The sequence below is a fragment of the Gekko japonicus genome, unplaced genomic scaffold, assembly GCF_001447785.1.
Source record: "Gekko japonicus isolate JY-2015 unplaced genomic scaffold, Gekko_japonicus_V1.1 scaffold181, whole genome shotgun sequence".
Taxonomy (NCBI): Eukaryota; Metazoa; Chordata; class Lepidosauria; order Squamata; family Gekkonidae; genus Gekko; species Gekko japonicus.
Genome location: NW_015171507.1, coordinates 44,255 through 57,431, shown reverse-complemented (window position 1 = coordinate 57,431; position 13,177 = coordinate 44,255). Strand labels below are relative to the sequence as shown.

At 43.1% G+C, this 13,177-nt stretch overlaps 1 protein-coding gene across 2 annotated transcripts in view; it reads left to right on the top strand.

Moving 5' to 3' along the window:
* Nucleotides 1-925: 925 nt before the first annotated feature.
* Nucleotides 926-13,177, top strand: part of MPHOSPH9 (M-phase phosphoprotein 9) — a 39,973-nt gene continuing 27,721 nt past the window's right edge. For both annotated transcript variants that reach the window (XM_015419308.1, XM_015419307.1), the window contains exons 1-6: nucleotides 926-1,026; nucleotides 1,793-1,940; nucleotides 3,348-3,437; nucleotides 5,590-6,110; nucleotides 8,102-8,225; nucleotides 12,497-12,587. In XM_015419308.1, coding sequence (XP_015274794.1) covers nucleotides 926-1,026; nucleotides 1,793-1,940; nucleotides 3,348-3,437; nucleotides 5,590-6,110; nucleotides 8,102-8,225; nucleotides 12,497-12,587 — 1,075 coding nt within the window. The remainder of the gene's footprint in view (nucleotides 1,027-1,792; nucleotides 1,941-3,347; nucleotides 3,438-5,589; nucleotides 6,111-8,101; nucleotides 8,226-12,496; nucleotides 12,588-13,177) is intronic.

Genomic DNA, 13,177 nt, shown 5'->3' with positions numbered 1-13,177 from the left:
GCTTCATTGGCTGCCAGTTTGTCTCTGAGAACAATGTAAATTGCTGGTTTTGACCCTGAAAGCAACAAATGTTTTGGGATCATAGTTCTTGCCCTCTGCAGCAGTAGTCTACCCGGACACTTCTGTTGTCTGATGAGGCATCACTTTGTGTTCCACCACTGTTGGAAGTTCAGCCGGCAGTAACGTACAACAGGGCCTTTACAGTGGTGGCATCAAGGCTAGAGAATGGCCTCTCCCATGAAATGCAGCTGACCCCTTCCTTTGTGATCTTTCAGAATGCAGTAAAGACCTGCACTCCTAAGCTTTCCTCCCAAGCTTTCAGGTTAGCTAAAGGTTGTCTCTTCCTGGAGTATACAGGTGTAGATTTTTTTAAAATGTTGGCTGAGGCTGTTTTGATAAAATGTAGTGGTCATGTAGGGTTGCCAACCTCCAGGAATGGACTAGAGATCTCCCACTATTACAAGTTATCTCCAGGTAGTAGAAATCAATTCCCCTGGAGAAAATGGCTGTTTTGGAGGGTGAACACTATGGCGTTGTATCCTGTTGACACCCCTCCACAAACCCCACTCTCCCCAGGCTCTACCCCTCAAATCTCCACGTATTTCCCAACCCAGAGCTGGCAACCCTCTAAGTAATCCCTTAATGCCAAACTGTTGTTTTGTGTATTGTTTCTCTCTGGGTTTTTTTCTGTGATACTGTGTTTTTGTTGTGATTTTTATTTTTCCCCAAATTGTTTTGGGGGGTGGTTATACTAAAAAGGGGGATAATTTTTAAAATTAAAATACTTTTTTGAAGTTTCAATACAGAAATGGCTCTTAGATGATGAAGCAGAATGATTAATCAGATTTTATTTCAAATAGTTATCAATATGAAATTTGTATTTATTGTTTTTAAAGGATAACCACATTTTTTGCAAGCATGAGATATGGAAAATTTGGACTTGGTGAAAACTGAGCAAGATACCTCTGTGGATACCAATATCAGAAATGCTAACAACTCTGTGGGCTATGACTTGAGTAATAACAGGTAAACACTGATGTGCCCCACAGTCTTTTTTTAAATTAATAAATAGAACAGCCAGTTCTCTTGCCTAAGCCAGTGTAGAAATGCTTTGTGTCTTTCTGCAGCGTAACTTTGTAACACAGCCTCCAAGCCAGTGTGATTACAATTGTCCTCTAGAAAAAGATGCTATTATTTTTTTGATTGATTAAAGCAGATAATGCTTTGAACAACTGTCTGGTATACCTTTTTTTGGTGGTTGTATATTCTTTAAATTGGAACTGTAAAAGCCTTCTGATTGTACAAATAGGTTGCAGTATGTTTCAGAGGCAAGTCTAGCTTTTTACCTAAAGTGAATATATTAAATTATAAAAGCTATATATGATCGTTTAATTTCATTCTGTTCATTCTGAGAAATATGAATATTTGTGAATTCTGCCTGCCCACCCTCCTCATTTTTGGCAGAAATGGTAAAAGGGGGAAGAACAAAAAGCAGGATATACAAAGAGCCCTAAAGTGCAATGTTAAGCAATGTTATACCCTTCTAAGTCAATTAAAGTCAATAGGCTTAAAAAGGAATAACTCTGGTAACTGACCAGACTGTAAGGGTGTTTTATTTTGCCTCCAAAAGTTGAATACAGAAGGAAATGTGTCCTATTCTCTTTTCAGTGCAAAGAAGTTCAGAAACAAAGAATTAAATGCCAAAGATGTTTCTGTTTCTCACAGAGCCCTTCCCTGTTTGGTTCGGCATTTGGCTCAATAAATAATTCACGTCCTTTTTTCCCTTGAACAGAAGCAGTCCCTCGCCCAGCCCACATGGCGTCTCCAGTTTCTCAGGGAAAGCCAGCCCTGCTGTAATACCTGGTGAGGTTGATCTGCTTCCCTCCTTTATGCGAGACACTCAAAGAAGTGGTGACCCTGAAATACTGGAGAACTGCGAGGTATGTAGACTTTTTTAAAATCAAATTTTATTATAATAACCCCATGAAAGCCTTACTTTATGAAAAAGTATTTAGTAATCTACACAGGCACCTGTGGGGTTCAATGTATGGGAACAGTGGTAGTTTTCCCCCCAAACATCGCCATTGCAGTGTGCTGATGTTACCCGCCCCCCAACAACACAAGGAATTGGCTTGCATGTTTGTGCAGGGTGCAGAAAACTGGGATCTTTTACCTAAAGTGGTGGCTGTGAGTAGCAAGATTTCAGAAGGAAAGGGATAACAGAGACCTGCTTTTAAAAGGGATACGGAGTATTCAGGCAGTTGGCACAATAGTGTACGTGCTAGGGAACTAATCCTAAGCAAATTCCTGATCCTAATTAATATGGCAACAACAACAACAAAATATTCAACAAAGCTACTCCAAAGTGGAACTGGAGCTACTCCTTGAGCTAAAGTTGTATATGTGGTTTGGAAAATAAGGGGGGAATGGATCAAGAGGGAGCGCAAAGGTTGCCTGTTCTATTCTGTGAAGAAATCAGATGGAAGAAGGAGGGATCTAGTGTGTGCATTGGGAGTCTGTTTCAGTTCCCTTGGTATCCAGGATCAGACTCCACAGTTGCTGGCTCTAAAGCCAGGCCAGTTATACTGTTTTTGGTCCATAGCATAAATTAGCTTCTTTTCAAGAAACAAATGATTATGACAAAAGGTAACAGAATACTTGAGAGTTGGGCAGCTTGATCAGGTGAAAGCTATAGAACTGACTAAATGGCACCAGGGACGGGCAACAGGAAGGGAAGTTCTCGATTGAATTGCAATTCAGGATTAAAAAGCTGGAGACATGAAACGGAGTCACGTATTCAGCGGGAGCTTTGGGGAGAATGGGAAGATCTGAATCCGAGGCCCCAGACTCTCCCCGGGCAGTTAACCTTTGAATTGTGTTAACAGTCAGTGACTGTATATCATGTAAAAGACAATACAGGAAGAGGGATCTTTGTTGTCTATCCTAGCGTGGCTTAATTGCTATCGTACTGTTGGCACTCCCTGATTTTTTCCATAATGGCCTCCTTGGAGGCATTTGCTGTGGTCGTCCCAAGATCCTCTGCTGTGGTCACTACTACAAGGTGAACACAAAACATGTGTGAGACACAAAAGATGGCAGTCGCTCCCCACGTTCTTCGTGTGCCTCGTGGGACTTGCTCATGGCTGCACAGGCTGGGAGGAAGGGGTGTGCAGCTGGCAACACTAATGTGCCATCTTAGACAAAGTGGAGTCTTAGACAAAGGGTGTCTTTATTATCAGATGGGTCCATTGGACAGCATGGCGTATTTGATTTCCTATATCTAAATGAATTGTGCTGTGTACAGATTTTTGGGGGGTTGTTTTCAAAATAACTTTGTTTTTAAATAGACAAAGTGGTTACATTTCTTCAGACTGGTGGAACAGCAATGCCAAGACCAGATAGTTACCCAGCAGAAACACTTTTATCAGCAAATCCATGTAAGTATTTTGTTTTTGTTTTTTAATTGGTGCAGTGGTTTCAAAAGTGCAAGACAGACATGGGCAGTGTTCCCTCTAAGCTGAGTTACTAGCTCACAGTTTTTTTAGCCTCCGGCTCACACATTTTTGTCTTAGCTCAGGAAGGATGGGGCTCCAGAGCAAACTAATTTATGCAGGAGCCAAATCGCTCACTTACAACTTTAATACTAGTAGCTCACAAAGTAGAGTTTTTGCTCACAAGACTCCACAGTTTAGAGGGAGCTTTGGACATGGGTGCCAGAGAAAATACTTCAGTTCTGAGGTGCTAGTTTCAAATGTTCAGACACATTTTCCCCTGAGCTTGTTGACATGTAAGCATCAAACTATTCTGAAGGGTGGGGTAGTTCCTGTTATTATTGTGAACACAATAGTTCCGTGGTTGACACGAGATATTTTTAGAACTTCAAATTCTCCTTATTTCACAATAAAACCCCACCATATGGGTATTTTTATATGTGAAAATATATATATTTGATACGTTTGAAAACAGATTTGGTACATTTAATATTTATATCCTTTCGGTTATTGTTTTTCCCTTCCCTTTCTTGACTCTGCACAAATAGTAGCCAACAATTGCTGAGAGTGAAACAAATGCTAAGAGGTACTGTTATTTTCTTCTCCCTACCACTTCCACCTATTTTCTCCCTTATTACTATCTTTCTACCTCACACTTCTTTCATCCATACTTTTCTTTGTGTGTAGACTGCGATGGTCATGTGTTGGTATGGAGGGGCTTAACTCATTGAGTGACACTTGCCAGAGTTGCACGTTTTCAGAATTAACCCCACGGAAGGTCTGCCGTTGCCAAAGGTTGCCTTGTCCAAATTTGGTATTTGTTGTACAAGTTCATTATGGTTCTCATGCATAATCCTGAAATGTGCTGGCCATGTCTGACCCGTGTGTCTTGGGATCAGGTTCACCAAAGGAGAATAAACTGCGATAACCTGACTAATTAACAATCCTTACAAATTCATTTTATATTTAATTGAACAGTGCATTGCATGTACCATGTGAAAAATTATATTTGAATTGCATGGAAAAATTACAGTCCTTGTTTCTTCTTGTATAAAAATCCAAACTCTTTGAAAGATTCAACAATAGGAACTCAGTCCTTATATGCAGAGAGTTCATGAAATGGGAAGAGTCTTCTTAGGGAGGAGAACATTTCACACCTCGTTAGTGTATCTTAATTAAAGGAACATCAAGTCCTGCTTCTTTATGTCTGAGGCAGCAAACCTAAACGAATCTGCTAGGCTGTCAGCCCCACTAAACTCTGTGGAATTTTGAGTAACCATATTTAAGGATTAGAGTGAACCTATAACAATCAGTTTCTCATCTTCAACAAAACCAGCAAATCCAACTGGAGACTTTTGTATCCTTGTGCCAACTCCTCTTCCAGGATGGCCTGGGCTTCAAGGAGGTGGAGGCAACTGGGCAGGTGAAGGATGGAGAAAGGGACATGTAGAGCTGGCTTTTCCCAAGTTTGTGTCTTGGCGGTGGTGGGGCTCTTAGGCAAATCAAATTGGGATTGAGCCATGATCTTTGCATCCCTTCTCACTTGTGGCACGTCTAGGGCTAACTGTCACACTGGAAAAGCTTTGCGGCTGTGACTTATAACCATTCTGTTAGGTGGGCTTTGTGAGGCAGCCATTCTTTCTGGGCAAGTAGGTTGCCTTGTTTCATTCACATATCTGAAGAAGTGAGCAGTGACTCACGAAAGCTCATGCCCTGCTACAACTTTTGTTAGTCTTTAAGGTGTTAAGGTCTTTAAGGCCTTCGACAACATATTGTTGCTGGACTCCTGCTCTTTTCTACTGTTTCATTCACATAAGTATGTCGGAATGTGTGTGAGTGGATTCTGTGCCATGTGAGATATGTCGTATAGTCACACTGAATGTGCACTCAAGCAACACTGAATATGTACGCGTGTGTTTTAGTGGCCAAAGTGGAGCAACTCTCTGGTATTCTTGTCTCATAACACATTTTGCATGTTATGTCTGTCTGTTGAGAAGAGTCGCAGGAGTGACAGTCAAAAAGTAACCAAAGTTCACTATTCTCATGCAAATTCCACAATACTTCTGTTTTTTTAACGTGCTGCCACTTTGTTTTGTAGCATATACAGAATGAGATCAGACACTTGGTGAAACTGCAAAACCAGAATGTGTGTTCGTGCGCACAGCGAAGCTCTCCAGCCAAGTGTGCAAACCCTTTTTTTCCACTAAAAAATCCAATGGGGTTGCAGTCTGAAACCTTGGAAGAACATGAGCTCTTCGTCCATCACCTTCAGCCTCATGAAGCCGAGAGCCAGCCGGAAGCTTCAGCTTCACCCGTGCAGCAGGAGTGTCTCACGAACAGTGTTTCGATGAGCAGCGGGTATGGCACCTGTTCCGCTGCAGAACTGAGTCCCGCCAAGCCTAAGGACATTCGGGCGTGCATGGAAAACACGGGGGGGATCACCAGCGTGCAGGGTAGTGCAGCCTCAGCGCAGAAGGCATCAGTTACAGCCAGTGTTCATAATGAAAAAGAGTTTACACACACCACTATAGAACGTGGTGTACCACGGAAGGATAATATCGTTTTTCGTGCTGAATCTGAGAATAAGATTAGTGAAGGTCATTGTGGAAGAGCAGGCTGGTAAGTGACCAACTTTGGAGTCGTTGGGCTCATCTTCAAGTTAATAAGCTTGGTATGTTGCACTGCTGCTTTTGCAGTCTGAACGGGGTGGGGTAGGGAAGGCAATTTATTGTTGAGAGTGATGATACTTGCCATGATCCAGGTCAGAAGTCCCCAATTAAAAAAACTTTTTGAGCCCGTGAACACCTTTGGAGGAGGTGGGCGGGAATGAGCTCCAGCCCTAACTGCTGGGTGTGGGAAGTGGAGCCAAACACGGTACCTCTCTCCTTGTTTGGCAAAAGAATTGCATAAGGGGAATAAAAAGAAACGAATAAAAGCCTGGGGGAGGGCAGGGGAGAAAGCATAAAGAGGAATGGAGCAAGAGAACCCTTTCATCTGATTAAGGGCAGCCAATAACACGTTCTTACAGTGTCCCTCACCCACTTTCTGAAAAGCTCAGAGGGCTCCAGGGGAGGTACTGGCGGGCTCCATGTAAGAGCTAGGTGACTGCAATTTACAGCACGTAGTCCTAGGCAGAGTAATTCTTCTCTGAGCCCATTGATTTCAGTGGGTTTTGGCAGGTGTATCTGTGGACAGGATTGCCCTGCTAATAGCAGCAGCCCTAGTGTATTGATGCTGAGCAGCAGATCCGAGAGAAGAATGTGACTTGTGCACTGGATGGGAACTGCTTAACCCTCTTAGAGGGTCTGAAGTAAAAACAGGAATGCAGATAAGCAGCAGCATCTCAGTCTGTTAAGAAGGAAGGAGATAATTGTGGCGCCTGGATATGCTAAGAAGAGATTTCTAGAAGATTACAAAGGATCTGGAGAAAAGGGGGTGGAAGGGTTTTTTCCTTCTCCCCCCAACTCTAGAACTTGGACTCACAACCATAAAAAATAGTATTAAAAAAGAAAGTACTTTCTTGCACAACTCTCAGTTGACTGGTAGAATTTCCAGCCCCAAACTGTGGTGATGATGACCACTGGGGCTTTGGATGACTTTAAAAGGAGACTAGACAAATTCCTGGAAAATGGGTCTGCAAGGCAGGATCAGTCACTGTCGCCTCTTGTCTTGGGAGTCGGTGTCTCTCTGAATGCCAGATGCGGAGGAGCAGGTGGGGGGCGGGGAGGGCAGTTGGCTTTGTGGACCTTCCTGGCAGCAGGTCTGCTAGAAACAGGAATACCGGATTAGGTAGTCTGATCCATCACAGCTGTTCTTTTGAAGCAGTAATACTCTGTATTTGTGCAGCCGTCTCAGCTCCTATTGACTGTTGTTCACACTTTGCTCCCAGACTGATCTGGATCAGTGTAACCTGGTCATAATGAATTGTCTTCTGTTGTTTTGGTCATTATCTCAACCATTGTAGTGTGGCTCACGACAATGTATCTCTAGTCTGTCATGCTGATGAGCAATGCTCAAAGGTTTGGGTGCATCTATTGGGTTTGCTGATCTTTTTTATTATTATTATTATTAGAGATGCCGCCTCCATCCTAGCCATGCCTTAGATTACTTCTAAAATTATCACCTGTTTTAAAAGAGATTTACTCACCTGTGTGGAGGACTGCTGTTCAAAAAATACAGGCCCAAACCCTCTTGGGGATATTGAATTAGACATATTTGGGGGGGGGGCATTATATTCTTGAGATCAGTTACTCAAGATTCTGCAAATCTTGTACATCTTGAAAAATTATGAATCACCACAGCAGGGTTTGAAAAGCGAATAGTGAGTTGAACCTTTTCGGCATTTGGTACACAACTTATTTTAAACAGATATACAAGCTGTCTGTGTTAAGCTCGTGGGAGCAGTTCCATTCTTGCCAGCCTCCTTGCTGAAAATGACAGTGTGGAAAATCAATTTTATATCCAATTTTTTCCCCTCTGAACAAAGAGTGTTCAATCTATATGGTAACTAGGAGGCCACAAATAAGAAAAAAAGACCTTCAAAATAAATGGGACTTCGTATTGCTGTGGCGAAAACATTTCTCTGTGTGTCCTCTTTTCCCTTCCTTCAGTAAATCTTTAACATCATGGGCTCAAAAGCTAAAACAAACCCAGCTGAAAAGAACAAATGCAGAAGAAGAAGACGTGCATTCTGTGGATGGGAAAGAACAAACAAAGACTCTAACGTTTGAGAATGTAAGTGATGTATTCTTCCTCCTCAAGTTATTCCACAATAAAATTCCTATTGGTCTCATTCAGCACGAAATTCACTTTTGTCAGCCAGGATCCAAAGAGCTCCGTTTTGTGTGCCCAGCAGCTTGTGTGTGTACCATGGTATCTTTGGAGGTTTCCTCCTTGTTGAACTGTTCCCTGTTCCTCCCTGCTCCCACATTCTATGTGCCTTGTCACAAACACGTTGTGAAACGGTGTTTAGTTTCCAAGGTGGTTTGCCAGGCAGCGTGGGATGCTGCTGGTCCAGAAATGCCAGCCAGCTGCTAGCCCCCATTGGTCACCCCAAACTATTTGTGTGGTCCCGTATCTCCTGGCTGTCCACTCCATTCCTTGACCAATGGGATGGTACAACCACTTCTGTATGTGCCTATGAGGAGGTGAAGCCTTCTAGTAGATGTAAAAAATGTTCTGAAGTAGCCTCACTTGGCTTATACATTGCTTGTCTTGATGCAAACACTTTGCCTGTATGTAATTTTACATTCCCTGAATCCAATAAAAACCTATTATTTTTACATATAATAAAGTGTATTGGTACAAACTCCAACTAAAAATTATGCGCTTGGTGGGTAATTGCAGAGGTTTGGGACTCCTAACAGTGTGATCCTGTGCGTGTGTTCCTGGAAGTAAGTGTTTCTGTGTTCAGTGAGGCTCAATGCCAGCTAAATGTGTATGGTATTGTGGACTTAATTGCTTCTTACTGGCATGGTTTTCCGTAACTTGTTTTTCTTGCATTGAAATATGCATTGTGTTATGTTTCCTTTTTTGTTTGTGTATTGAAAGGATAATCATGCTATGCCTTCAAAACCACTTAACTGTGGCTTTTATTGCCACTTCCTACTGAAATGGGAATTTGATGTTGCTTTCTAAAATTAGCGCATGTTTTCAGCATAAAACATTGTGCATTTTATTGCTGTCACTGGTCCCTTTAGAAAAGTCTTAAGGTCAATGTGATTTTTAACCCAAGTGTCATATGACTTTCCCCATTTTGCTAAGTTAATACATAAGAACATAAGAGAAGCCAATGTTGGATCAGGCCAGTGGCCCATCCAGTCCAACACTCTGTCACACAGTAGCCAGAAATACCAGGTGCCATCAGGAGGTCCAGCAGTGGGGCCAGGACACTAAAAGCCCTCCCACTGTTGCTCCCCAAAGCACCACTGCTGCCCCCACCCCCAGCACCAAGAATACAGAGCATCCCTTGCCCCAGACTGAGAGTTCCTATCTATACCTTGTGGTTAATAGCCACTGATGGACCTCTTCTCCAGATGTTTATCCAATTCCCTCTTGAAGCCATCCATGCTTGTAGCCGCCGCCACTCCTTTCATGTAGGTAGAAGCAATTCTGAGAGTCAGTAAACCTGCTTTTATAAAGCACTGCATGGCTTTTATTCTGCTTTAATTCTTTTTTGGTTCTTTGGAAAGGTAGACTGCCCCCAGCCTTGCTGCTTCCCCAAAAGCTATATAGAGTGAGACTTAGCAGATGCTGTTGGCTACATACACTGTGATGATTTATTTTGTGCCGGAGGGCTTGTTGTGTTTGTTACAGCAGCAGTTCAAGACAATATATTCAAATATTTAGAACACTATTTCGCATTTTATGCTTTGCAAAAAGGATACCCACAAGGATGGGGGGGGGGGGGATCTCATCTTCTCCTCCCCCACTGTTTCCTCTTTCTGTTCTGTGAAAGCCCCCATAGCCTTGCCCCCTTTTCCTGCTTCATTTGTTCTTTCAGAACCACCAGCCAATCTACCTTTACCTGCTCACTTGTCTTCAGCTATCCCTCCTTTCCTTCCCATGGCAGCCTCTACCTGAGCAAACTGTGGCCTAGTTGTGCCATGCTAGCTGCTCGGACAGGCCCAGTTGTGCAGTGGGGAAACAGTGAGGACTCTCAGTGGCCACCTCATTTTTCCCTGTGTCCCCTTCCCCACACTATTTCTTCTTTCCCTCCCTCTGACAACCCCCCTGTCCTCACCTTTCCCTGTTCCTTCTCTCCTTCCCACCCATCAATCAACTGACTTTTTCTCCACCTCTACATCTTTGGCCTTATTTATTGTTTATTCATTTATATCCCCACTTTTCTTCACAATGAGGACTCAAAGCGGGTTCCATTGTTCTCCTCTCCTCTGTTTTATTCTCACAATGACCCTGTGATGTAGGCTAGGCTAAGAATGTGTGACTGTCCCAAGGTCACCCGGTAAGCTTTCATGACAGAGTGAGTGAGGAGGATTTGAACCTGGCTCTTCCAGATCCTAATCTGGAACTCTAACCACTACACTACACTGGCTCTCGTGGGGTAGCTGTTGCTAAATAGTAGCAAGCAGCTACTATTGGGTGAATCAAGCAAGTCTTTCATGGTATTTTATATTTATATTTATTTATTTATCCTTAAATTTATATCCCGCCCTCCCCGAAGGCTCAGGGCGGCTCACAAGGGTCACGGATGCCCAGGTTACTAAAACAATACAGAATAATATAAAATACAATAAATACAGTTCACTAAAAATTACTTTACAGTGCTCCAAAAATATTTAACTATGAAATTCAAGATGGGGTTCTAAAATTATTTATACTAGAACAACAAACAACAGTAATAACAATATATAGCAGCAACAATATACGTCCCTATAGTGGTTGCTGCCATGCTTGGTTCCAGTGAGTCCTCAAAGGCCAAAACAGCCATGGAAAGGGCCCTACCCCTTCCCCTGCCCTTTACTGACAGAAACCAAGGCTTGAAGGCTGGCAATACTGTGTGGTTGTCCAGCAACAGCCACTGAGGGCATTTGTTTCTTAAAGCTATAGGTGCTGGTTGTATTGTTTTGGGGAAGTTTAACCCCTCCCCCGTTTTTAATTTTTTTAAGACTTCAGATTCTTTTTCAAATATGGGGAGTTTTTCTGGTTGGTAGGAAGATCTTTATTTTCTGTTCATGGCTCTGATCGCTGGATTTAAGCCTCCACAGATTGGCCATGTTGAGAATAAGAGATATTGGTTACTAATTTTGATTAAAGGATTTTAAAGGAACTGGTAATAGCATGGTTTCCAACGGAGGGACCTCTTTATTGCTGTGAACGGTTCGCACTGATATGCTTATAGAAACAATTAGCTGTTTTCAGCATCCCACATTTGAAATTAAGTGTTATCTATGCAGCAGAAGGAAAGCAAAGAGGATTTGGAATAAGTTGAGCCGGTCAGAAGAAAATGACAGGTGAAAGGCCTTGACTTAGTTCCCTGTCCTCTGGATTAAAGGGTTGTTTTTGTTTGGCAAGTTAATCTGCTGCCTCAGGATAGAAATGAAGTGGGGTGTGCAGAAAGGTATAGCTTGGAGAGGCAGGGTAGTATAATGATTGGAGCGTCAGACTAGACCTGGGTTCAGATCACCACTTGGCCATGAGAGGCCACTGGGGCCCATCGCTCTCTGTCAGCCGAAAGCCTGCCTCCCAGGGTTCTTGTGGGGAGAACTGAGAACTCCTGCTCCAAGCTCCTTTTAAGAAGCATAGAATAAAAAGATGACAGATAAGGTAGACAGAAGCAGGTAAGCACTAGGGGAAGAACAGGATGGCATGGGCATTGGGGGAAGAGGAAGGGGAGATTGCATGGCTGTGGTTTGGTTTCATGAAATTTGAAAAGCTGTATATTAATCTCTATGTAATGTGGCTCTATGTAATTGGGGTGGCGGTGGCTCAAGTGGTTAAAGACACTGAACTGCAGACCGGAAGATCGGGTAGTTCAGCCGTTCAAGACCCGAGTGCCGCGTGATGGAGTGAGCTCCCGTCTCTGGCCCCAGCTCCTGCCAACCTAGCAGTTCGAAAGCAAGAAATTGCAAGGAGATAAATAGGTACTGCTTCGGTGGGAAGGTAACAGTGTTCCGTGCGCCTCGGTGTCTAGTCATGCTGGCCACATGACTACGGAAGCGTCTTTGGACAGTACTGGCTCTTCGGCTTAAAAACGGAGATGAGCACCGCAACCCTAGAGTCGTATTCAACCAGCTTTCGAGCAAGGGAAACCTTTACCTTTACCTTAATGTGGCTTTAAAATGCATAAGCCAGTGTGTTTGACCTAGTGGCTGGTATTTACAGCTATTTTGATTGACTAGTTAATTGCTATTTCAAAGTTTAATATCTCTCAGTATGATTTTTGTGGTTGCTACACACTTGTTCTTCCAGCCGTCTGTTGGCTATTCAACTTTCATTTATTTGCTTATCTATACAACTCCCCCCCCCCTTTTGTGGAATTATAGACTGGTCCTTCTGCCGCCGTTCCACCATCTTCTACTTTTTACCTCAGTCGACCAAACGGAAGCCAAAATTCTTTAGTGTCTGACATTTCAGGTATGGTTAAGTGCCGCTACTTTTTTTTGCTTTCTGTTTTAAGTGTTGAAGAGTTACATGCAAAAATAAAAAAATGTGTGGTGGTTGCCATTGTGCACATCTTCTTGCCTGCAGTGATGTCTTTTTGTATATTTTGATATCTTCTACATAGGATCCAGAGTCTCACTGCACTTGGGTAGGGTGGCGGTGATGGTTTGTTATTTAGGTACTTTCAGGGCTTTTTTTGTAGAAAAAGCCCAGCAGGAACTAATTAGCATAATAGGCCACATCCAACAGCTGAAACTCATTAGCATATTAGGCCACACCCTGACACCACAGCTCATTAGCATATTAGGCCGCAGCCCCGTGTTGCCAGAAGTGTGGTCATCCAGCCACACCCACCTTTTGCTTCTTATTCTGTTTACCTTGTTTGTTGTCAAAACCCAAAGCCTTTTTTTGTAGCAGGGACTCCTTTGCATATTAGGCCACACATGCCTACTGTAGCCAGTCCTAATGAGTTTCTGCTGTTGGGCGTGGCCTCTTATGCTAATGAGTTTCTGCTGGGTGTGGCCAACTCAGGAGCCAGCCGGAACTCCGTTCCTGTGCATTCC